The sequence below is a fragment of the Sinocyclocheilus grahami genome, unplaced genomic scaffold (assembly GCF_001515645.1).
Source record: "Sinocyclocheilus grahami isolate Dianchi unplaced genomic scaffold, SAMN03320097.WGS_v1.1 scaffold1419.1, whole genome shotgun sequence".
NCBI lineage: Eukaryota > Metazoa > Chordata > Actinopteri > Cypriniformes > Cyprinidae > Sinocyclocheilus > Sinocyclocheilus grahami.
In genome coordinates, this window is record NW_015506598.1 from 40,759 (window position 1) to 68,212 (window position 27,454).

General features: G+C 36.2%; 1 protein-coding gene across 1 annotated transcript in view; it reads left to right on the forward strand.

The window, feature by feature from the left end:
- Positions 1–744: 744 nt before the first annotated feature.
- The window catches only part of LOC107570130 (neural-cadherin), a 158,346-nt gene continuing 131,636 nt past the window's right edge, over positions 745–27,454 (forward strand). The window contains exons 1-10 of the mRNA XM_016256329.1: positions 745–755; positions 819–961; positions 7,312–7,484; positions 10,893–11,061; positions 11,906–12,076; positions 14,282–14,454; positions 17,794–17,961; positions 19,514–19,763; positions 21,619–21,746; positions 23,506–23,692. Coding sequence (XP_016111815.1) covers positions 745–755; positions 819–961; positions 7,312–7,484; positions 10,893–11,061; positions 11,906–12,076; positions 14,282–14,454; positions 17,794–17,961; positions 19,514–19,763; positions 21,619–21,746; positions 23,506–23,692 — 1,573 coding nt within the window. The remainder of the gene's footprint in view (positions 756–818; positions 962–7,311; positions 7,485–10,892; positions 11,062–11,905; positions 12,077–14,281; positions 14,455–17,793; positions 17,962–19,513; positions 19,764–21,618; positions 21,747–23,505; positions 23,693–27,454) is intronic.

The window sequence follows — 27,454 nt, forward strand, 5'->3', positions numbered from 1 at the left end:
GAATTGACAGTTGAAACATAGTCACAAAAGACGTTCATATAATATTAATATTTCAATATTTCATATAAATGCTGTTCTTTTGGCCTTTCTCACAAAAAAAAATATTAAGCAACAAATATATATATATATATATATATATATATATATAGTTTTAATTGTGTGAGTAATAATAATAATAATAATCATTAATAATAAAGCATCAAAACTGACTCCCTAAAGAAGACATGATCCCCCCTGAAACTTGTTTACTGATTTTAAATCACAATTTTGGCCACCACTGAAATGGGTAAAACCATTAACATTACCTGAACATTAATTGAAAATTCTCTGATTGGTTAGCTGTCCCAGTGTGTTGTGATTGGCGAACATGTGCATAGAGCATGTGCCAGACATGTCACATCTTTTACAATAACTGAGACATGGCAACAACATGCTACTAAAGGCATTAAATAATTTTCAGAATCTAACTGGGCACTAAAAACTGAATTTAGATGTTCCTCTTTGTTCTATTTGCTATCCATACCACATGCAGCTTTTTTCTTTTGCTGTATACTAGTAGCCACCTTTTCATCCTGTTAGTCAACAAATCCGTGGTAAACACTGTATGTATAATGATGGTCACAGATATGAATACTTGCAGCTTCTATTTAACCAAGCAGTATTGTAAGCATTCAAGCTCGTCTCGTATGGAAATGCTATTGCATTCAATTAACATAGAGACCTTAATGTGTTTGTTTTGCTGTAATGACAACATGGTATAGTGGTGAGTTTAACATGAAAGATATCTTGAAAGAAATATGTTTGTTGTTTAAAAACAGGTATCGAACCTTTGTCTCTGAGGACGCAGGGCCCAACACTCTGGTTGCAACGGTGCTGGCCAAGGACCCAGATGGAGATGGGATCACATACAAAATTACAGCAGGCAATGAGGAGGGCAACTTTGTCATCGACAGCCAGAAAGGTGAGACATCCATTTTAGATTTGGTGTTATTCTTTTGATTTCTCTCTGACGGCTGTTTTAGGCTTCATGAACATTCACTAAGGAGCAGTGCAGTAGGAAAGCCTTAATTCAGTGGTTTCTTTTTAAACTCTTTACATTGCATTGCATCACGTTATACATAAGTCGTTTAACTATTAATGATTTTTTAATAGTAATTAATAATTTAATGTACTTTCATGGTTGGATGATCATGGCAGGGCAGCTATTCAAACAAAAGTATTCATCCATCTTTTACCTTGGACATAATTCAGATGCCAAAGAAGTCTTTTATATTTATTTAAAGTTTTTTTTTTTGTCCCTTAATTGGCGAGGACAGTAGTAAAAGACATGAGAGTGGTATAGCCATGAACCTTATGCAGGCCAAACTAAAACTTGTGTTCTAGTGAGAAAACCGCAACACCAGTGCATACAGTACGTCACTGCTGCACCTCTGCTCTGATGGTAAACACAAGATTGTATTGTTTATAGAATAAACATTATAGAGAGGATGGGAAATTACGTGGGAGCAGTTAGGATGGGATTTAAAAACGCATCACATGATGAGAGTGTGTGTCCCGACTAGAAAATAAGACTTTAATCTGAAGGATTCTTAAGGGTTAATTGAAGACACAATGTTTCGTGTGAACATCTGGTAAACGGTAGAATCCAGAATGGCAGGAGAGTGAGTGAAATCAACAGCAACATCTGTTTGAACAGTCAAGTACATAATGTACTCTAATATATTTTAGATCACACTACACTCTTAAAAATAAAGGTGCTTCACGATGCCATAGAAGAACCTTTTTGTCTAAATGGTTCCATAAAGAACCTTTAACATCTGAAGAACCTTTCTGTTTAACAAAAGCTTCTTTGTGGCGAAAGAAGGTTCTTCAGATTACAAAAAGGTAAGAAAGAGATGGTTCTTTAAATAACCTTTGACTGAATGGTTCTTTGTGGAACCAAAAATGGTTCTTCTATGGCATCACTTGAAGAACCTTTTGAAGCACCTTTAATTTTAAGAGTGTAGTTGTTCTAAGTTTTTGAAATTAAGAAAAAGTACATATTTAAGTACAGTTTAAAGCGTTAATGTATCAGTTACATTTCAAATCAGTTGAAAAGTTGCCAATGTATGATTTACTTGAATCGTATTTAATTTTTTTAATAGTTATCACTTGAACAAACAAGTCATTTAGTACTTTCACATATACAAAATTAGCGACTTACTAATTATAAAGAGGTAATTATTGTAAAACGTTTCTTTTGGCAAAACTGTTAAAAGTTATAGTTAAAACCCCCACACATGGATATAACTGTTAATATGAAATCCCGTTTCTGCCTTAGATAAAAAAAAAATAATAGGTAATTGTTTGGGGGGGAAACACAAGAAAATAAGAGAAGAAGAAGAAAAAAAAACATTTCACATTGTGAGAAATTAAGTCAGTTGTAAGAAATAAAGTTGCAATGGCAAGAAATGAAATCACAGTTCTTAGTAAGTAGTCACAGTTGTGAGATATGAAGTTGCAAAAATAAGAGACATTTCATAGGATTTTTATTTTTATTTGATTTTAACTGTATCCTTTAGGAACTATATGTGTGTACAGATCAGACACTTTGTGTCCCTTGATGATTTCAGAACTTTTCACTGGACATTGGCACATTTCTATTATGAAAATGCAGTGTCTGTTTATCTCTCACAGTTCTGAAGGAGTTTAGTAATGGCTCAGTGAATATAATATTTATTGGCAACTACAAATACAAATTTCTTAACTGGGGATGCACCGAATGTTCGGCAACCGAAATATACAGTATATATATATATATATACAGTGGGTACGGAAAGTATTCAGACCCCCTTAAATTTTTCACTCTTTGTTATATTGCAGCCATTTGCTAAAATCATTTAAGTTCATTTTTTTTCCTCATTAATGTACACACAACACCCCATATTGACAGAAAAACACAGAATTGTTGACATTTTTGCAGATTTATTAAAAAAGAAAAACTGAAATATCACATGGTCCTAAGTATTCAGATATATATATATATGTGTGTTACTAACTTAGGGCGTTTAAATTGTGCTTTGTAACAAATTGTGCTTTGTTGGTATAATGTCTGTTAGAATGTTAAAAAATGTTCAGTGTTAAGTAAATATTTTTAAGTTGTTGTTTTGTAATTTCTTGCAAAATTTGGGTATTTAATTTATGCAATGGTGAATTTTTTTTTACAAAATACATGGGGGAAAAATGCAAAAAAAATTTCATTTTGTTGGCTTCGGCTTTGGTCAAGCATTTTAATTTCGGTGCATCCCTATTCTTAACTCCTCAAAGTAACAGCATTTGCTAAACAGCTCATGACTCAACAGTGAAAGAGCTAGACATGTTTTGATTGATTGCATTTTGATTGAAGAAGATCGGTCGTAAGATACGGACTTCACTTATCCTTCTCACAAAATAGGTTTGCTGCTTACGTTCACAGTGCTCCAATTTAGTGCTCCATTCAGGTGATTCAAACATGTACCGCTTCATTGGAAGCACTGCGGTTCCTTGAAGTGTGTCTCTGTTGATTCCCTTCCCTGCATATTCCTCCTTTTCTCTCCTCTAAAGATCAAAGCGTTCCTTTATTGCCCCTTCTACGGCTCATCAGATCTCCGTCTCGACTGAAATTCCTTCTATCATTCATTAGAGCCTCTCCTCCATTAGGTTGTTTTTGTTGGGGCGAATAAGGGCCTAGGCGATTGTGCTCGTTGTTAATTTACTGTAACTCACAGAGGAATGCACTCGGTTTGATTTAATACCCCTTTAAGGATTCAAACAGCAAAGTCAATAAGATGATCAGGCCTTTTGTATTAAAGACATAAATACAAAGACTGCATCCGGTGTGTGAAGGATGTATTTACCGGCACGCCGGCATAGTGTTTACGCTAGTAATCAGCCAGATCATCGGCAGCACACAGCACCTGTCAAGCGTTTTTATTTTCCTCTGTTATTTGTAGTGTTTTGATTTTCCTTTGTTCTTTGTCCTGCTTAAAGGCCTCATGTTAAACAAGGTTCCATCATCCAAATGCCTGGCAATGAAGAAATGCATTTCAAAGAAAAAAAGACTGCCTGAAAATATATTTTTTAACATTGTACAAAAGCTGATACATTGTGTAATTAAGGATGCTTTGGATATGTACAGCAATCCATAAAAGAGAATACACAAATAAATAATAAAAAAATACATACTGTGTGTGTATATATATATATATATACAGTGGGTACGGAAAGTATTCAGACCCCCTTAAATTTTTCACTCTTTGTTATATTGCAGCCATTTGCTAAAATCATTTAAGTTAATTTTTTTTCCTCATTAATGTACACACAACACCCCATATTGACAGAAAAACACAGAATTGTTGACATTTTTGCAGATTTATTAAAAAAGAAAAACTGAAATATCACATGGTCCTAAGTATTCAGATATATATATATGTGTGTTACTAACTTATTAATTTTAAATTGTGCTTTGTAACAAATTGTGCTTTGTTGGTATAATGTCTGTTAGAATGTTAAAAAATGTTCAGTGTTAAGTAAATATTTTTAAGTTGTTGTTTTGTAATTTCTTGCAAAATTTGGGTATTTAATTTATGCAATGGTGAATTTTTTTTTACAAAATACATGGGGGAAAAATGCAAAAAAAATTTCATTTTGTTGGCTTCGGCTTTGGTCAAGCATTTTAATTTCGGTGCATCCCTATTCTTAACTCCTCAAAGTAACAGCATTTGCTAAACAGCTCATGACTCAACAGTGAAAGAGCTAGACATGTTTTGATTGATTGCATTTTGATTGAAGAAGATCGGTCGTAAGATACGGACTTCACTTATCCTTCTCACAAAATAGGTTTGCTGCTTACGTTCACAGTGCTCCAATTTAGTGCTCCATTCAGGTGATTCAAACATGTACCGCTTCATTGGAAGCACTGCGGTTCCTTGAAGTGTGTCTCTGTTGATTCCCTTCCCTGCATATTCCTCCTTTTCTCTCCTCTAAAGATCAAAGCGTTCCTTTATTGCCCCTTCTATATATATATAAAACACTAGCTTTCACTAGTAAAAACAAATGTGGTGTTATTACCAACTGTGTTATAAACTGACCACCCACTTTCTAAATGTTCACCATGTGTTTCTCTGAAGCTAAAGGGTTTTCATGCAATATGGGGAGGAAGAAAAATCTTTCTGAAGATGAAAAGCATGAAATAGTGCAACGTCTTGCAAAAGGCATGAAAAGATTATTGAGATTATTACAGAGATTATCGAACTGCCAAAAGATTGTGAATTAGACAGAGCACAGAAGAACTTGATCAGATAAATAGTCAAATAGCCAAAATAACTAATGAAAATAAGTTATCAATGTGCTGCACACATCAATGACTTGTCAATGTCAAATGACTTGTCAACTTGTCAAGTGCTATTCGTTTGAACTTTCGATTCATTGAAGAATCCCGAAAAAAGTCAAGTTTTACAGAAAACATCATTTAAATTGCAGTACTATTTCAAAATATTACTGTTTCTTACAGCAGTTTTGATCAAATAAATGATAAATGCAGCCTTGGTGAGACCAAGAACAAACATACATTCATAGAGAGATAGAGAGATAGAGAGATAGATAGATAGAAAGAAAACAAAACTTGCTGACCCCAAACTTTTGAATCTCATTTGTAGGCTGCATTAATTAATTCACCTAGATGAATGAACTCCCAGTAATTTTGTTGATGAGATTAACACTGTTTAAGCATCATTTTTTTTTGCTATATCAATGGTTTATTCTAGTATTTATAAAATTATATTTTAAACTGGCTAATGTCGGTTACTGTCTTCAAACAAGAATTGCATTTGATAATTTGATATATTTTGGGTTATTTTTTGTGTTTTGTTGATGTTTTTGTGTTAGTGCAAACACACACATATATATATATACAGTATGTCCATATTTAGGGTATTTGGTTTGCTGTAGCTCACAGCAGGCATGACAGTGATGTAAACTGGCGTAAAGAGAGGGCCACTGGCATGCCCCACACCCTCATATACAGATACATTTGCTTGTCAGAGCCCTAAATAAACATCTTCTCTATCTCTGATGTGCACTGATATGTCCTGGCTGCCTCTTCCATCTGTGTCCTGTTCTAGACTCCACCAGTGTACTACATACTAATTGTAATAGACACTTCCGGCTCAAGGACAGATAAATCACACGCGGATCATTACTGAAATTTCTGTTTCCTGAGCTGCTAGTTTGTCAATATTTATAATCCCAGCTCAAGCTCTTTATTTAATTCTGTGTGTATCTCTGTTTAAAATCATTGGCGGTGATGCATACCGTAGCAATGGTTTGAAATGGTGGTTTTGAAAAAACATTACTCAACAGATTACCCTGTGGCTCTTGCAGTCGATACAACTGTCGAGAGAATAGAGCTAGAACCTGTGACATGCCTCCTCAAGGCACAGAATCCAAACACACACACACTCGTTTCAGCCCCCACTAACATTTGGATAGGGAGCTAGTGCGGCTAGGGGTGCTCAGATTGAATTAGAATTGATTACATGTTCTTTTTCCCCTGAGTTGTGCCACAAAAGGACTAGCGTTATGCATTAGTATCAATTCAAGAAACTAGGGTACATGTGATTTCCCTCCTGCCAAGTCTGTGTCAGTGGATGTGCTGGTTTCTTTAATGTCCCTTTGCTGCTAGCTGGAGATAGCAGTCATCTAGCTCTTCAGATTATGAATGCAGAGCTGAATGCAGCAGAGTCTAATGCGCTCTCCTGAAAGAGATGGCGCTGCATGGTGTACCACGGAGGGTCACGTAGGAGCTGACTCGGGCTGCCTCCGCAGATAAGACACAATGTATGAAGCATAATGATATCCCTGGCACATTTGCAACAACACATACATTAATCTATAAAAACACACAATATATACAGGATTTTGCATAGTACAAGCCTCAGGAATGGTAAATATACTCATCATTGCCTTGAAGGTCAGAAACAGCCTCTCTGCATTGTGAATGAGGTCTTCATGGCTCCATATGTATTCATCAAGTCCTATGTCATTTACAAACTTTCATGTATGAAATAATGTAAGAGTCTGTTTGTCAAATGCAGTGTACGGAAAGAACGCAGCTCCCTGATAAGCACATTTGATCTATTTAGATGTGATCTCGTTAAAACTGTGTTGAACTAACGAGGAATCAGTTGCTAATTCAAAGAAGGCGCTGAGGTTGAATGGAGTTTGAGTGGGATTTATACGAGGGTAATGGCCAATTAAATGTTGCTATAAATGTTTGCCTGTCACCCCACACAGGATTGATCCGTCTCCGCTCCAGCCCGTCTCCTAGACTTCAGGGAGTAAAGTACGTTCTGAACGTTACGGCAACTGATGATAACACCTCTGGTGGGCCGCAGTCACTCTTCGCCATTGCACAGGTCATTGTAGGAGTTGACGATGTGAACAACAACAAACCTGTGTTTGAAAAGGTACTGTGTATAAAAAATCAGTCTGTATCTATCTATATACTATCTCTATGCATGTCTGTTTATTCACAGTGTAATTATCTATTTTCTTCACCATTAACTCTCACATTAGCTCTGTTCCAAAACTAGTCAAGTCAAGTCAAGTCACCTTTATTTATATAGCGCTTTTAACAATAAAGATTGTGTCAAAGCAACTGAACAGCATTAATTAGGAAAATAGTGTGTCAATAATGCAAAGTGACAATAGTAAACACAATTTTTTCAGTTAAAGACAGTTCATCAATGAATTCAGTGATGTCATCATCCAGCTCAGTTCAGTTTAAATAGTATATTTGCAATCATTTGCAATCAAGTCAACGATATAGCTGGAAATAAGGTGTCCCCAACTAAGCAAGCCAGAGGCGTCAGCGGCAAGGAACCAAAACTCCATCGGTGACAGAATGGAGAAAAAAACCTTGGGAGAAACCAGGCTCAGTCAGGGGCCAGTTCTCCTCTGACCAGACAAAACCAGCAGTTCAATTTCAGGCTGCAGCAAAGTCACGTTGTGCAGAGGACTCTGGTTCCTGTGGTCTTGTCCCGGTGGTCGTCTGAGACAAGGTCTTTACAGGGGATCTGTATCTGGGGCTCATCTAGTTGTCCTGGTCTCCGCTGTATTTCAGCAAAACAACTGCTACTTTTAAAATGTTATATATAATGTGACCCGTGCTAGCAAAATGATTTAGAAGGGACACGGGCTAATTGCGAGCTACAGGCAAAACAAGTGAAAAATGTCAATTTACGGTCAAATTCGAGGTTTTCACAAAAATGAGTTTGTTAAGCCCTCGTCTAGCGATCCCAGTGCTACAAATAGGAATTAAACATTTAAAATGTTTTTTTTATTTGTACGTTTTCTGAAAGATCTACCTTCTTTGTTTTAGAAAGTTGTGCTTGTCCATCAGAAGCAAAGCATTTGTGTTTCAGTAGTTTAGGTTTTGAAAAGACCATGGAGGAATAAGAATATAAAGTGCGGGACTTGATTGATGTTAAAAGAGTCATTAACAGCGATAAGCCACATAAAGGATCTTACTTGCACAGACTGACACATCCAAAGTGTCAGGTGAAATTTTTTTTTTTTTTTTTGGAAAATAAGGTATTTATATTCTGATTTTCATAATAGCACTTAAGTATAAGGACCAATTCTCACTATTAACTAGTTGCTTATTAGCATACCTATTATTAACATATTGGCCGTTTATTAGTGCTTATAAAGCACATATTTGGCATGATCATATTGTAATCCTACCCAATACCTAAACTTAACAACTTGTAAACAAATATGTTTATTAAGGCAAAAGCTGTACATACTCAGGTTTTATGAATACATATTCACATATTATAATTCAATTTTTGGCCTATACATATTCCTAGATTTTGGCCAAAATTATGTGCCTTAGGAGGCAAAATAATTGCCTTCCTTTTAAACAACCTTTGCATCAGGGCCCACCTATTCTGCTTTCGAATGCTGTTTCTCTTCGTCTGAAGATTTTGGAATAGAGCATTTGTCTTGCCTCTTTCTCTCGCATATTCTCTCTCTCTTTTGCCTCTTTAGTTTTCTCTCCAATTTATCCACTCCCACCTTTTTTTTTTCTCATGAGATATTATTAGCAAAGCAACCTGGGCTGCTGCTTGAGCAGAGGACTCTGGTTCCTGTGGTCTTGTCCCGGTGGTCGTCTGAGACAAGGTCTTTACAGGGGATCTGTATCTGGGGCTCATCTAGTTGTCCTGGTCTCCGCTGTATTTCAGCAAAACAACTGCTACTTTTAAAATGTTATATATAATGTGACCCGTGCTAGCAAAATGATTTAGAAGGGACACGGGCTAATTGCGAGCTACAGGCAAAACAAGTGAAAAATGTCAATTTACGGTCAAATTCGAGGTTTTCACAAAAATGAGTTTGTTAAGCCCTCGTCTAGCGATCCCAGTGCTACAAATAGGAATTAAACATTTTAAAATGTTTTTTTTATTTGTACATTTTCTGAAAGATCTACCTTCTTTGTTTTAGAAAGTTGTGCTTGTCCATCAGAAGCAAAACATTTGTGTTTCAGTAGTTTAGGTTTTGAAAAGACCATGGAGGAATAAGAATATAAAGTGCGGGACTTGATTGATGTTAAAAGAGTCATTAACAGCGATAAGCCACATAAAGGATCTTACTTGCACAGACTGACACATCCAAAGTGTCAGGTGAAATTTATTTTTATTTTTTTTTGGAAAATAAGGTATTTATATTCTGATTTTCATAATAGCACTTAAGTATAAGGACCAATTCTCACTATTAACTAGTTGCTTATTAGCATACCTATTATTAACATATTGGCCGTTTATTAGTGCTTATAAAGCACATATTTGGCATGATCATATTGTAATCCTACCCAATACCTAAACTTAACAACTTGTAAACAAATATGTTTATTAAGGCAAAAGCTGTACATACTCAGGTTTTATGAATACATATTCACATATTATAATTCAATTTTTGGCCTATACATATTCCTAGATTTTGGCCAAAATTATGTGCCTTAGGAGGCAAACGGAATTGATTCAAGGGCGCTTCAATTATAATACAGAGATGAATCTCAATAGTACCAAATAGATAAGCATTAATACGCCTCCTCTCCCATTCTTTGTACCGTCAATGTGCGTCCACTCCGTAATGCTTACTGTTTTTCTTATTCATCTCTCTTTCTTTCTTTCAATTGCTATAAAATACTTGATTTCAGTAATGATACACATTCACTGCCCTTACAGTACCAGCTCATTGGCCCTTTTTTGTTATTAGAGCACTTATAACTTACATGAGTAGTCTAATCAGTGAAGTTATGTTCGTTAATTTGACCATGAGCATTTTGTCCATATACTGATGATTAAAATTGTTCAGTACATTGTAGTGTCAAGGCTTAGTAATCACTATTTTTATAATTTCTTTTTGCATCTCAAAGATCTGGGTTAGTAAGCCAAAGGTTTCAAAGGTTCAAACTCTGGAAAGAATGATTTGTAAGGCTCAATGGTGAAAGCAGATCAGAAGACACTGTAGCTCTCCCGTTGCTCCAGGGTGATCGTATTTGCAATACGCATACTGCTGTTTGTTTGTTTTTTTGTTTAGTTTTTTTGCTACAGTATGTGCTGCTTTATAAGTAATTTACCATTGAATTGAAAATATAAAACATTTTCCCCATTTTCCTCTTATGCAGTTTTGTGAAGTTGCACTGGAGACCAATATTACCAGGTGTAAACAATAATTGTCTCGGCTGACCACTTGTGATCTGATCACCCAAGACCTTAAGTGTGATCTTAATACAAGGGTAAATAGCCTTATTAAAATTGGGTTTACTTACTGTACATCTTCCTTTTCTTTCTCTGTTTTCCCTCTCACAGTGTGCCGAGTTTAAAGAGAAGGCATCAGTTCTGGAAAATAAGCCAGTGGGAACATTTGTGCTGCAGGTCCATGCAGATGATGCTGATGAAGGAGCCAATGGAAAAGTCACATATGGTTTTATGCATAAAGACAGCACGGTTCCTGCCTTCAGCATTGATCCAGAAACAGGTAATGATTCAAGCGCACTTATTCAATGAGCTTGTTCCTGGTTCAATGTATACTCAATTACTATACTGCGAGCATAAAAGTAGATGTCTCCATTGTCATTCCTTTCTAAATAATCAGATGTCGTTGAAATAGTCACAGGGTTTGAAACAGAACACAACCTCTTTAATGTCTCATTAAGCTCACTCTCTTATAATGGCATGCGTTCACTGTTGACTATCTCCCTTTCTGTCTCTCTCTCCCTCTCTTTCTCTCTTGCAAAGAAATTTAAGCCTTGAAGTATTTTCATGAATTCAAACTTGAGTTTAATTCACTTTAATCATAGCCTTTCAAAACGTGCCAACTCTCAAAGGAAGAGAAAAGACAGCATTTAAATGTGTCGTCTCAAGACCCCTTTTTAAAGAAATGGAATGCTTTATGAAATGTAACTGTTCATTGGACATCAATCAGTGTGTCTTTTATACTGGAGAATAAAGAGAGAAAATAGGAATGGATTGCAGTGGGAGAAATGTGAGGCACATTTGCGATGACTTCTTAAATGCAAATGGAGAGCTGTAGATAGATTTGACTTTCTGAACTCAAGCACAAAAATGACAAAAAATAATATTTTGCACAAATCTGCTGTGCATCCAAATAATGTTGTTTGCTTGGTTTCAAAAAATAATTTAATTCCTTTTATACAAGATTAAATCGAGATCTGACCTTACAGTGGGCAACAAAATTGAATTATCTGTAGTACTGTGAATATATATATATATGTATATATGTGTGTGTGTATTAGAATCTGGTGAATGTTATGTAACTATCAGTGAACGGAAGCTCAGTGGTAACAGAGGTAATTTTTCAGGTGTTATCGTAACTGCTATGACGTTTGATCGGGAGAGGCAGAGAGAGTATGCAGTAACAGTGACGGCCACGGACCAAGCGGCGGACCCCCTCATAGGCATCTGCCAGCTCAACATTCTTATCCTCGATGAGAATGACAACAGCCCCAAATTTGAGAACTTGCGCTACGAATGTGAGCAATGACCACCTTTTTAACATCTTTCATGTTTCATACCTGTTTGGTTGTACATTGCAAATAAGCATAGGCACTAAGTATAGTTAAATATCCATGCTGTTCCAAGCTGCTTTACATAGTTTCCTAAACAGGTGCTGTGCAAAAAGATTTTAGCACCAGCCAATTTGTCCACATCACACACGGGAATGAGGCGAGATGCGACAGTCAATCATAAAACACAACTAATCAGAAGCTGAAGAATGTAAGACTAAAACACATGTCTTACATTTTCATGACATCAATGAAGCTTATGCAGAATATATGCTTTTTATGATTTTCCATATGGTGCTTGAGGGCTTTATCATACAGTGGCTGGACCTAGTTGCATAAACACAGCCAATAAACTTCAAAGAACCAAAAAAGTTATAAAGGCATCATAAATTGAATCCATATGAATCAAATGGATTCATTCAAATCTTGTGAAAAGATATAATCACTTAATGTGATGAACAGATTTCATTTAGAATTGTATTTGCATATATACACACACACATAGAGCCAGAGTTGGGGAGTAAATAGTTACATGTAGCAGAATGATAATGTAATTGCAAAATAAGTGCAACTGTAATCAGTTACAATTACTAAGAAAAAAAGTGTAATTAATTAAATTACAGTTACTTTGTGTTAAAGATCACAAAGGGGGTTACTTCTGAATATTTTCACACACATGTACAGATTTGATTGATTTCTTTCCCAAATTGCATTGACTGCTTCAAAATTATGAGACACCAATGTTTCAGGAGTTTAGGACACAGAATATGACACATGCTTATTCAATAACTATTTTATTTGGGTTTATGTATGTGCTTTATTTTTTCCATAGCATTGTTAGATGCCAGTGTCATAGCTATGCAAAGATTTGATTTCCAATAAAAAGCATAGCTATTAAACTATATCTTATGATTTTAAATCTGTATTTAACCACAGAACAATCTAAAAAGTAAAAAGAGGTGCTAATGTCTGATTTTGTGGTGGCTGTGCTTTAAAATTAAATTATTAAAATCTTAATTCTAGTGAAGAAGGATTTTGAAAGTCTGACAGTTATCAGTGTTGAGTACTACTGTAATGTTAACCCTGTCTGGTTTAATTTAGAAGAGTAATCAAAAAGTAATCAAATGTAATCCGTTACATTACTTTAATAAGGTAACTGAAATAGTTACACTACTTACATTTTAAATAGGGTAAATTTTAATCTGCATCCTATTACATTTGCGAAGTAAACTTCCCAACACTGCATCGTCTAAACTAAATCTGTTCAATGTATAAAGTGACCGTATCTCTTCCCAAAACTCGATTCATATGGATTCATTTTAGAACACCTTTATAATCTCTTTGAATCTTTTAAGTTTTGCTTACCTGGACTTTCAGTGGATGGGAAGAAACCTCTCGGGTTTAACCAAATTCTTATGGGTTTGGAACGATATGAGGGTGAGTGAATGATGACAGAGTTTTCTGATTATCAGCTGGTCGGAAACTAGCAGTTAGCCAAGGGGTAATCTGTCTTTTATGTAACTTGAAAATGTTAGACCTATCTTACAGAAAAAAAAGAATAAATAAATATTTAAAAACTTGTGAAACTAGTCAAAGCACCCGGTGATTAATTCAAAACTTTCACAAGTCTGTGTATTCTTTGTTGTGTAATGTGTATGAACAGTGCTAATTCAGCCTAGTGAGATTGCAATGTGAGTGGGGTTACTTGGTGTGACACTGTCAATCAACAAAAGCCACTTATTGCTGTTCTGACTGGTTAGAATAAAACTCTGATTAACATAAAGGGTATTGTCATTTTACTGTATCAAATCAGGATGGGACACAGTGTTATACTGGTTTGTGTTGATTTAGTCTGTTTTTAATTGGTGAACCAACTTAGCCATCACTGTAAACGTCTGTCAACTGGTCAAACAGCATGATCTTTCTGATAAAGCTGGTTAACAGAGAAAGTCATTTTCCTCACACATGCCTAACTCTACATCACAGAACTATATATCAAACTGATTTAGAAATTAATTTATTTTGGTTAAGATTTATCAAAGTATCTTGCACTTGCAATTTCACAGATAGGATCAGAGGATATGATAGTTATCAAAGGTTTTCGTCTAATTAGGCACCAGCAGGACAGTGTTTCCAGTGTATGTTAAATAATCAGAGCCTTCCCTCTAACAGACTTCTTACGCGAAGACACCATGACCGGGACCAGTTTTCTGCGAGTGGCTGCACATGATGATGATTACAGCACTAACGCGGCCATCACTTACTCCATGACCGAGGAGCAGCCGGAGTATCTGCGAGTCAATCCACTCACTGGCTGGATCTACATAAACCAGCCAATCTCGCAGGTCAGTCCTGCTCCAAACAACCAAGTGAAGTCCTGATAGTTGAAATACTGAGTTTACCTGTATGTGTGGGTGCTGCGTGCAGTCAAGAAGTTGCATATTAAAAAGCTCAAGAATAGTTTGAACCGAATGATTCATCATTAAACAGATCCAAAATTACACTGGCAGCATGAATATTGTATGGTTTGTGTGAGTTTTAAGTTTTAAGATGCAGCGGTGTGAATGATTTAGCAGGTCCACAACAGTTTCTCACAGCACTCATGCTCAGATGATTGATTGGGTGGTAACAAGGTCTTTTACGGATTCTGTTTATTTTTGTAAAGTTGACGACAGAAATAACCTCACAGAGAAGTACAAAAGACTTGTTTAAGCATTAATAGTGATTATTGATGGAGTGTTTGTGTGTGTGAGTAGGTGTTTAGGTTTGAAAGCCACTGATATCGGACCACCTTTGACAAGAGACCTTTGTAAAACTGTTGCTATGACTACCAAGGTCTTGTGTCGGCTGTTGTATACGGTGAGGCTTGAGCGTTTGTATACAGTATGTTCTTTGTGCGATTACAGAGGGTGGGTGAAAATTGTTTAGCTGTCATTTTGCATCATTCGACATGCAGACAGCCTGCTATACGAAGCAGAATGCCGTGAACGCAGACAGCATCAGTGATTTTGCTGATAAGCACAGGCGTCTGCAGTGAGATGACAATGAATACAGTGATGTCTCTATCTGTTGTGTTGATACACTTGACACAGATCCATTTAAAAGTTCATCCTTGGTGTTGTAGTGCTGGGATTTGATATTTTTTGATGCCAAGAACCCCCAAATATGATTATATTTTTTGTGGAGAACCAGCGTCTTAAAAAAAAAAAACTGAGACAGCTGCATATTTTCACTTTAATACTGTAAAAAAAAGTAAGTGTGCTATTTTAAAGGTGACATAATGTAACATGAAAATCTGACTTTTTCCATATTTATGTGCTATAATCGGGTCCCATGGTGCATTTGCCAACCCAGAAAATGTGAAAAAGAACAACCCAGTAAATGTTCTTTTGGTAAGCCTTTCTCTGCAAGCTTTTGAAAAAATGAGCCGCTCAGATTTCACTCCCCCCGCAACGTAAATACCACCCCTTAATCTGCAAGTTTCCACCCACAGAACACTATTTAGAGTCCCAGCCTCAGAGGAGACAACAGAGCAGTGGATTTATTGATTTATTTACTGTATATTATGCTGCTGCCACACAGATCTAATATAAACATGCAATTTCTTTCTCAGCTGTGTACCTTCACAGACATAACCGACTGTTTTGTAACTCATGTGTGTTTTTAACATAAACTTTTTAAGCGCTTAAACAGTTTAAGCGCAATAGGACATGAAAGAGAACTTAGTTTAGTACTCCCATGCCGTGCTTTCTGTGTGTGCTTTGGGTGTGTGACCTCAGAAAAGCTTATATCAGAAGTTTAAACTAATGTGGTTTAAAACGCATGATTTCAGTGCGACAGATATGATAATCAAAACCAAACAGATGTTTTTTTTGTTTTTTTTAAGCAAAGTATCTGAGGAACTAGCTGTAAAGGCACAGTCCTATTCTAGAAAAGGGGGCGGGGAGCAGCAGCTCATTTGCATTTAAAGGGATGGTTGACTGCGATTTCACTTTTTTCACGTTAGTTAGTGTGTAATGTTGCTGTTTGAGCATAAACAATATCTGCAATGCTATGAAGCTGAAATTCAATGCAAACGGAGATATTGTCTTTTAAAATTCTGGCAGTTTAATGCCTACAAAAACGGCTGGTAGGGACTACAACAAGTTACTTCCCGGGTTCGAGACATCACAAACCTAGATAAACCCGCCCTCGGGCAAAGGCAGCAAAGGGGGCGAGGCCATGCTGCGCTGCTTTAGAGAAGAGGAAGAGAAAACTAGAGGTGCACGTAAAAATCTATTCATATATGAATCACGATTCTGTCTTCTAATGATTCTAATGGATTCTCAAGTTTCAAAATCAGTGTTCAAAACCAGCGGTTCTTAATACTGTTCCTCGCGTCCCCTGCTCTGCACATGCTCTCTCTCTCTCTCTCTCTCTCTCTCTCTCATTCAGCTCAGCTCCGACAATGAACTGTTCCAATTATACACTTATTTTCACATAGCTATGAGAAGCGTTATACATGGACGCGCGTGCAGTTGCCATACTGTATTAAAGCTTTTTTCAGGATAGAACCATATATTAAAAGCTAACATAAGCAGTAGCATTTACAAATAACAGCGTATCTAAAAGTAAGAGACAACAAAAAACAAAAAACATAAAAGCCATGCTTGCACAGGTTCTGCACGATCCTCTTCAATAATATCCCCTGCTTCTCAATCGGGCTCAAATTGATAAGCGATATTAACGACGCCGTTGTTTAAAATACAACCGGAGCACATGCCACTGAGGTGAGGGGCGGGACATTAGACGCGCACTAGAGGCGGTTTAGCCAATCACAACACACTGGGCTAGCCAATCAGAGCCCATCACCTATTACTTCATAAAAGTGGGAAATGATAAGCGCGTTTATCAGAGAAGGGACAGAGCGGTGTGGAATAAAGGTAAATTATGTGAAAAATAATGTGTTTTTTTTTAACGAAGCATTAACACATGTTAGACTGCACCCCATAAACACAGTCAAGCTAAGAAAAAAAAACAGTCAACCACCCCTTTAAAGAGACATGCACAAAAACATTGCGTTTCTGCTTCCACTCAAATTAGGCATTTTCAAAATGATATAATAAATGATCTGTGGGGTATTTTGAGCTGAAACTTAACAGACACATTCTGGGGACACCTGAGACTTATATTACATAATGTAAAAAGGGGTACATTATTTCAGTTTGTCGCATGATTGTTCAGAAATCTTTCTAATATGCTGATTTGGTGCTCAAGGAATATGTATTATTACTATCAATGTTAAACATCTCCCTTAAAGAGAGATGTAATATAGAAATAGGAATATAATAAAATATTAACTAGTGTTATTTACGATATTGTGTGTGTGCACATTTTGTATGCAGATTTATTAGTATTCTGTTAAAAATTTGAATAAATTAACTGCTCTCTACACTCTTTGAAACATTAATATTATCAAATTCTTTAAATGTGTCAATTTTGTTACAAAATATTTATCAACTTGAGCTAACATGCCAAATTTGACATTTCTCAAATATTTTGTAAAAACTTTTCTTTCTTTGTTTTTTTATATTCAAATATTTCACCCTGAGCTCCAGTTTGAAAACCTTGGTCTTGGTACATTTTCCAATTTTCAGCCTTAAATTATTTTTGATGCCTCAATAATTGTGTTTGATTGTTTCCAGAGGACCTACATCAGCAGGCAGATCATCGCTACAGATGGAGGGAATCAGAGCAGTTCAGTCGAGCTGGCAGTCACCATCACCAATGTGAAGAACCAGCCTCCACAGTGGGAGAAGGACAAATATGAGGTCGTCATACCTGAAAACACTGTCAGAGACACTCCAGTTGTGGTATGCACTTAATTTGACGCTAAACACTTATAAACTACTAGAACTCTGCAAATATGTAAATTATGTAGATTTATGCCTGCTTTTAACTGCACTTAATGACAAGATCAGAGTCATACAGTATAACAAACAGTGACTGTCAGTGGCCCACAGATATTCATTACATAAAGATGTCGATTTCACTCGTGCTAAATATTCTGTGAATGAAGGACCATAAACCAAAAGGCAAAACAAACATACAGCTTCTGCTAAGTGATTTATTACTTTGGCCTTTGAAGCACACCTGTGAGGCACTCCATTAATGACCATGTCTTTCATGTGTGCATTGAAGGAATGCTATGATGGATGTGGATAAGTTTTAATCCCACAATAAGGTTCTGGGTATTCCTTGAGGGGCTTGAGTTCCCAGACACTGTCGACTTTACTGTCATGTACTGGCGGTTACAACTGACAGGCTGGGCTTTCTGCTCGACCACACATAGTCTTCACACAGCCTGTCACAAATCCACAAGTACACAAAGGCACACACATACACAGTCCATTTAAACTAATGGTAAGATGCTGTAAGATTCCAGTCCCCACTTCAAGCTGCCTTTCTGTAGCCCTGCCATGAATCATCTGATCCTTTGCTTCACATTTTAAGGACGTTGTTTCATTACATTCACTATTTAGGAAGTCAGCCAATCGCAGAGTCACTGGATAATTTATGGACATTTCCTTTTTTTCCCCGTTTTCATTTGGTTACAAATGCACTGAAAGCATTAATTTGCAGAATTTCCTGGAATACATTTATTGCCATTAAGACGATTATTAATGTAGATGAGCAATTCATGAAGAGCAGCATAAATAAACAGGGCGAGGAGGAACAAAGGGCAAAAAAGGAAAATAAATAAAGACAAAAATAAAGAACTGCACAGAAACAGTGCTTGCTCTCCTCCTTCTAATTGATCTTGTGTTAAACGTTGTTTGTGTTCTTGTTGGTATAGAAGTAATTTAGCTTATTTAATTGATCTGTTGTGGTGATCTCCTTACAGTTGCCCCATTAACAGAGATTCACAGCTGTTATATTTAAAGACAGAGATTAAATTTGCCTAGGACAAAGAGAAGTCTTTGATGTTGAACCTGATCAACCTGCAGTGTTCAGATGTGTCTGGCTTATAACATTGCTTTTCATTTTTGTAAAATAATTGATTATTTAATTGATGAATCATTAATTTAAAATAGTGATTATTATTTTAGTAATATATTATATAGTACTTTAACTATGTGAATATTATATACAGTATGAAAAAGTGCTCATCAAGGCTGCATCTATTTGATCAAAAATACAGTAAAAACAGTAATATTGCACTATAGTTAAGTCATTAATAGTAATATAATTTTAATATGCCGATTTTGTGTTCAACAAAACATTTCCATTGGGAAACTGATCACTTCTGATCAATTCCGTGCTGTATAAAAGTATTCATTTCTTTCAATAAAATAAAAATCATACTGACCCCAAACATTTGAATGGTAGTGTATATATGAATATTAAACAATTTCCTCCTGGCAGACTATCAAGGCCACTTCTCCGCTGGGTGACCCGAGGGTGACTTATAACTTGGAGGATGGATTGGTGCCAGAAAGCAACATGCCTGTTCGTTTCTACCTAACCCCGAATCGTGAAGATGGCTCTGCCTCTATACTTGTCACAGAGCCCTTGGACTATGAGACCACCCGCAACTTCATGCTTAGGGTTCGAGCTCAGAACGTGGCTCCTGTGCCCCTGGCGGCCTTCACTACTGTTCACATAAACATCACAGGTAAAAGACATCTACGTGGCCTGGCACAGCAAAAACAGGTATAGAGGTTGTCATGAGAAAAATGTTACATTTATTATTGACTGTGTATTCCTATTTGTGTGGTCTCTTATGCAGCCTAATAATCCAACTGATCTTGTAGCTCAACCAGAATGACAAACCTTCATGTAAACTTTTAATTTAGCTCAGTCCAATTGAAAATAATTGGTGCAGATCTTATAAAAACCGAGTTACTTCCATGTAAACCTTGTATGAACCCAGATTTAAAAGTACCTTGTATGCACAGGCAGTAGAAGGACGGACAACACTTTGCATGTAGTTGGAAACTAAGTTGGAATAATTTAAAGGACATGAGGTAGATTTTACAGGAAGATATTACAGGCCTGAAACATCTCAACATGGCTTTAATGTAACTGAATGTATATAAATAGAAAATTTGGATTATAATGAGATGCAAAGTGTAGCTTTAACTTGAAAAGCAGCTCTTTGCATGTGCAAATGAATTGTGGAAAATCACCAAATTGTGGAACTTAGTGTGCATGTAAATATTACATCTAGAAAATTTTAATTTGGATTGAATTGAGAGCAGTGAATGTAGCCACTGTAGTGCTTGTAAACAAACCATTTACATTTATAGTTTTAGCAGGCACTTTCATATTTCTTATTAAAGTAATTTACAAGACAGTGTCCTTATATCTGCTTTTAATCAGTTTCTTGTTTGAATTCCAGTTCCTTGTCCTTACACTTGTTAATTTATTTGTATAATCCATTCATGCTCTTAAACTCTGATTATTGCAGAATGCGTCCTATAGCAACGACTCTTTAATAGCTTTTATTTCATCCCACCCTGTCTGTTCGCCTCTACTTAAGCATTCCTCTGTGTTCGTCTCTTCCACCTCAGGAAGTCTCTGTACTTCCCCTGTAATTTACAGAGTTTGCCTGGAGTGTTAATCTGGCTCTCTCTTCATGGATGAATCCCTTGCTCTCCCCCAGTTATGACTGCTCCATAATACTGATCCAGCTACAGTTACAGTACTTAAAAGATGTATGTTAATTCATCTGGAGTTGTAGGAGGACACTGGCACCTGATCAGGATCGGTTTTGTGAACTGAAGGGTAACATCTTCATGGGAAACACTCTATCGTTCAGCGTAATCCACAGACAAATAATTAATCTGTTCTGTTGCTTTTGACTTATTTACACCTTGCTTCTTTCGCCATTTAAGAGGACAGCCAGTTCGAGAGAGAGAGAGAGGCAGAGTGAAATGAGGGAGTGCTAGAGGGAGGAGGTCGTAATGGATTTGGCCTTCCTCTTTAATTCATGGTTTACGGCTTTGGCTGATAGAAAATTAAAACCTCAAAGTACATCAGATGGTGATTAGTGTCTGGAATCATTGAACCCATTAAAGATCTTACCCTAAATTCCAATGTCCTCATGTCCCTTCTAGGACTGAGAGCAGCACATTTTGGTATTCATTTCCTCTTGAACACACAGAATCCACTAATGTAATAAGGCTGAGATAAGACATAATGTCAGAGTTAAGATAAGTCAGATTTGTTTCTGACGGAAAGCCAGAGTTTTAACTTCCCTCAAGCTACCAAAGATATTTATGCGTCTTCATGGTCAGGTGGCTGAAACTCCACAAAAATAGGTCAAACTGATGCTTTAAGGCTGGAAACAAGGTACACATATTAATTCACATCAATAATGCCTTGTTAAAACTGTAAGTATATATGTTCTGTGCACCAAGGCCACATTATTCATTTTCTCTGAATGGCAGCGAGCCCGATATATATATTCTTAATGCAACAAACAAAGAAAACTAATGAAAATATTTGTGACTGTCTGCTGTTGACAGATGTCAATGACAACGTTCCATTCTTCACCTCCTCCATATACGAAGCATCTGTGACCGAAGGGGCAGAAATTGGGACTCTGGTTCTACAAGTGTCAGCCAATGATCTTGACCTGGGACTGAATGGGAAGGTATGAAATAGTGTTTTTCAAAAATAGTTGAACTAGCTATTCACTCAGTCGACCTCCGTCTGTAAATACTGTACTCATACAGTACATTATATTAAGCAATACGATCTGTAAAATTCAAAGAACATCTGTGATACAGCCACGCTTTAAATGAGGATGAGTAGAATGATCTTTATTCTGTATCTCACTATGACCTCCAAAACGCACTTATTTATTTTGATAAAACCCTGGCTACTTTTTTCAGCATTATTTGTGTTATATTTCAATGGGAAGGCAAACATGTCTATAGCTCTTAAGATTTCATTGTTTTGTACATACATATGTAATATATACTGCACACATTCAGAGAAATATCACTTATATTTTTAATGAATTATTTCAAGAATGATATGCAGTCTGTCATTCTATATATCATTCCACTGTTCAAAAGTTTTTTTTTTTCTAAATGGTTTTGAATAAGTCTCTTATGCTTAACAAGACTGCATTTATTTGATCATAAATTAATATGTAAAGTAACTGTTAGTTTAATATATTTTAAAATATACTTTCTGTGATGACAGCTGAATTTTCAGCTGCCATTATTTCAGTTTGTCGCATGATTGTTCAGAAATCTTTCTAATATGCTGATTTGGTGCTCAAGGAATATTTATTATTACTGTCAATGTTAAACAGTTTACAGTTAGCAGTTTGGCTACGTAATGTTTTTGTGGAAACTGTGATACATTTTCTAAGTTCCTTTAATGAATAGAAAGTTAAAAAGAACAGGATTTATTTGAAGAAAAAAAACTTTTTTTTTTCAACATTATAAAGGTCACTTGATCAATGCTGTGTCCTTGCTACATAAATGTATAAAAATAAATAAATGAATAAAACAACAAAACAATTGCAGACTCCACACTTTTGAGTATGTTTATGTCGTTCTATTAGCTGATAGTGAACATGTTTGTAAAATCCTTATTGTTGAGCCATGCTGTGGACCCTGGTTTCGAAGGTTGTGATTAAATATTCCTGTCTCTGTGCTCAACTCTATCTGTTGAGGGGCCTTTCAACAGTCCTCTGAATTACAAATTCCATGCAATGGAACAATAATGAGTATCATTTGTGGGTGTGAATGCTAATATGATTTTTTTCTCTTGCAAAATACCCCCCTTACACACAGCCCCTTTTGTGCCAGATAGGGTTTGCTGTGTGTTTTATTAACCTGACCCCTGCAATCATTTTATTTAGCCGTTTACATTTAATTCAGCCTCTTACTTGTGTTCTCGGCTCTAATGCGGCCAGCAGGGCATCATTTAATACTCACACCATGCTGGTTTAGTGTGGCCGTTCAGAGCAGCTTGTCTGATAATTGTTGTTTGGGCCTTGTTGAAACAGCAGTTGGCACCTCTTCATCAATTCAACAGTTCTGGCTATCTAGATTAGCTTCATTATTCTTAACTTGAATGGCCTTGATTTCTGCTTTACCTGCTGGGAAATTACCAATGTGCGTTACAGGCATTACCGGCAGAACACGCAACAGGAGGTCTCAGCTTCAGGTCAGAGAGCTGGGTGAATAAATTATGAAAAGAAGGCTGGATTGTTTAATTACATGTGGTTAGATGAGGTGGAACAGTCTTAAGCACACATATACACACAGGAAGACCAGTATTAATTGTTAATGTGTTTTCCCACAACCCTGTTAAATGTTCTGTGACAGGTTTGGCACTATTTCTCCTCTGTATGTCATTTCTTTTTGCCAATTTCTTGTTTTATTGTGTCTCAGATCTCATACTCTCTACTGAATGACCGTAGTGGAGACTATCAGTACTTCCGCATTGATCCTGAGCTGGGCACCATCTACACAGAGGCTGTGTTTGATCGAGAGACCAAGGGATCCTACCTTTTGGAAGTGAAGTCAGTAGATGGCTGGGAATCAGCCAGGCCAGGGAAGCACGGACAGCCCAACTCAGGTACAGTGAGTCTAATGTGACACCTTATATGAAAAGCAGAGTTAAGGCCTTTTCACACTGAATGTAAAAATTTGGCACAAATGTTTGGCGCGATGACGCTTTTGAATCTAAACAATAGATCCCTCTATAGATATATAGATATTGCTCTATTCACACCAGGCGTGAAAAAGCGAGGATTTGTTTTCGTCCTGTGTGTCGATTTTTTTCCCTCGTGCCCGGAGCAGCCGAGCACCAAACAAGAGCATCCAGGAAGAGAGAAGAGAGTGGATGCTGAGCTCTTGTTATCATTTGTATCTGATAACAGATTTATTCTCACATGTTCTTTATACAGAATATAATTTTCTTTTAACTTTCACTTGCAGAGAGTCAGAGAGTCACTCTAGATCTGTCAATAATGGGATAATATATCCTGCCATTATGTATGAAAAAAAATGAGAGAAACATTTTTTATATATATGAAATATGAAAGCAAATAGACATACGATTATGACAATATATTTTCTGTATGTGTTTTATGCAGCTCATGATATTTTTATAACAATAATGATATGTATGACAAATGAGAAGCAGGTGTTGTGTTCAATCCATTATAAAACATACAACGAGTGCATGTCTGCCTATTATAGAATACAAATCCACTCAATCAGAAGTTATTACAAGCATTTGATGATGGTTTAAAGTGGGTTTTAAGCAAAAACATAAATAATCATATACATTTTCAAATGTAGCTTGATGCTAATTGTATCTCTATTTAAATTTTAAGATGCATTCTGAGCATTATAGATAGTTTGTGTTTCTGGTGTAGAACCCAATTTTTTTATTTGATCTTAATTTAATGCTGTATATTGAGCAGCAAATCTTATTACGAGATACATATCCGAGGAAAAATGCATTTCTGGTCGGCGCTACCTAGTGTGCAGGTGTGAATTAGCAGAAGGCAATCAATCGTTTCGCGTTCGGTGTAAAAGCACAGTTCGTTTGCGATTCGCCTCGCTTTTTCGTGTGTTTCTGGTGTAGAACCCAATTTTTTTATTTATCTTAATTTAATGCTGTATATTGAGCAGCAAATCTTATTACGAGATACATATCCGAGGAAAAATGCATTTCTGGTCGGCGCTACCTAGTGTGCAGGTGTGAATTAGCAGAAGGCAATCAATCGTTTCGCATTCGGTGTAAAAGCACAGTTCGTTTGCGATTCGCCTCGCTTTTTCGCATTGCGCTCAGTGTGAAGTGGCCTTTAGTTATAACACCAAGACTCAGGGTTGGTTGTAACATCAATGAAGCATGTTATAAGTTACTCCAAGCAAATTTTTTGTTTTATTTATATGTTTTCTTTGAACATCAGTATGCCTAGGTCTTGGAAGAGTAAGACAAACAGAAGATCTCTAAATGTTCAAATGTTCAAGTTCAATTTTATTATGCATAATTACTATGTCTGACATAAACAAACATGCTTAAACTCACACATGTGCATGTTATTCAGTTTTATTATGATGATGCTGATGTAACACAAACACACCAATTATGTTGAAAAGTCAGTGATGAATTAAAAAGCTTTCAAAATCCTTTTTTTTTTTTTTTTGTCGTAATCCTTGTTGCATAATGTTACATCTCACCCCAGAGAATGTTACAACCTGGACTAGTATGGGGTGAATTGTAAGTTTGTAACATTTCACTCCTCATGTTTGAAACTAAACAAAGCGTTTTCTGTTTGTGCTGCAAAGATACCTGCTATGCCATTTAATAGCAGACACTTGTAACTAGTTTGAATCACATTTTGAACACACTGGCTTAAAAGAACACCAAGATACAGACAAATATTTCAAAAATGTTACAACCAACCCCAGTCTCCCCTAGTGGTTGCTTTCATTGGTGGTGCAGAAATACATAAAGTAACTGGCAATAAGGGTTAAAAATGGGAACATGGATTAAAAATACCACTGAAATGATTAAACATGCTTATAAAATATGAGATGGTGGCAGAAAATGCCTGTGTATGAGTTATTGTCTTTGTCTTTATATGTATAATATATGACATAGTTAAGCAATATAAATGTAAGCTGTTTTTTCCCAAATATTAGCACAAGTGCTGATATGAAAAATTATTTTATACCACAGTTCAATACACAAGATGTTAACATTAAGTGACTTAATTTTCAACAATGAAATAATTCCAAACAAAGTCACTGCAAATTATTATTGCACGTCTACAAACAAAACAGCACTGTTTTTGTTTCTGAATAAATCCATGTTTTTGAATGAATCAGGAGGGTCAATGAATCAATAACTCTTTATAAGGACATCCAATTACTTGGTTCCTGAATTAATCGCCCACTTGAATTAATCAATTCAAGAAATGACTGACTCATTAAGACAGAGGTTTACTGTCACTACAGGTGGTTTTAGTTTAATATTTAAAGTATCATTTAATCTTTCTTCAATCTTTTTATATTACTTTATTTTTTTTTAAGTGCTAAGATTGGTCTGCACTCTGAACGTTTTCTTGGTTAAAGCAGTTCATAATGTCATAAGATTAAAATGTATTCAAAAACATTAATCTCATGACATTATTTAATGTGCAACTACATCTAAATGACACTTCCGATGCAGCTTCTGAGCCACATCTGCAGTCTAAAGATGAATTTTGTTGATACTGATTTCATTTGATTGGTAACAGCATTATAGTGTTTAAACTAAGTGTAATAAAATGTAAGAATTTGACATAAAAGACAGTGTATACTTATAATACGCTCCTTGAAATCAGTTTAAGGAGGCAAATATCTCCACTTAATGGAAAGTAAAGTTCACTGCTGACAATTGTGTCTGAAAATAAAGTTATTCAATATCAACTTTATTGAACTGTTGTATTAAAGCAATATCACACTTGCTGTCAGTTTTAGACTGCTAACTACCATTTCATTGACACACAGCTCAGTTACGACTTCCACTTTATAACCAAACTGCCTCGCTTAAAAATATTCAGGACTCATGCAGACCATATTTGAAGCTTGTGTTTGTCACTGTCACAATGGTCATTGATCCTATCAATAAAACAAGAATTTATACAAGATTCATATAAGTTAGTAATTACAGCTGTCAGTCACAAACACTGACTGTTTGAACATAGCCAGTGGGGTTGTGGGACTTCACAATACAAAGCTAAAGAGGATCTAAAGTTCAGGGGAATATTTCCATTAGCTGCATAAAATATTACATTGCATAATCCTTGTTTAATATAGACAGCGTGACAGTTTGATTTGATTTGTTGGACCACAGGGCTAGCCAGAGTCTCACACAAATGTATTTTTCATTCATTGTGTGGAATATTAATATGTTTCTTTTGCCTAAATAACCCACTAACACTTGAAGTAAACTAGACAAAAAAGTTGCTGGTTTAAATGTTGATGAAGGTGCCAGAGGAGAAGGGGAGATATCAGGGAGCAGCAGGGACAGTCTGAGAGAGAAATTAGTCTGCTCCAGTACTCTCTGTCCTCCTCTGCTGTCTGTCTGCTCACAGTTTGCCTTGCACTCCAAACAGAGGAGACGTGCACTCCAGCACACTTACAACTGTAATGAAATACACAAATTTAGATGATCAATTTGACAACACGGCAGTGTCAAATATGGTCCAGCACACAGGAGACAGAGTGTTGATAAGCGGAGAGTCACATGTACACACACATAATTACTCAGAAACATGTGAATGTTAATTGCACTATGATGCTGTCAAAAACGTCAGTATGACATGGAAACAAAACACAA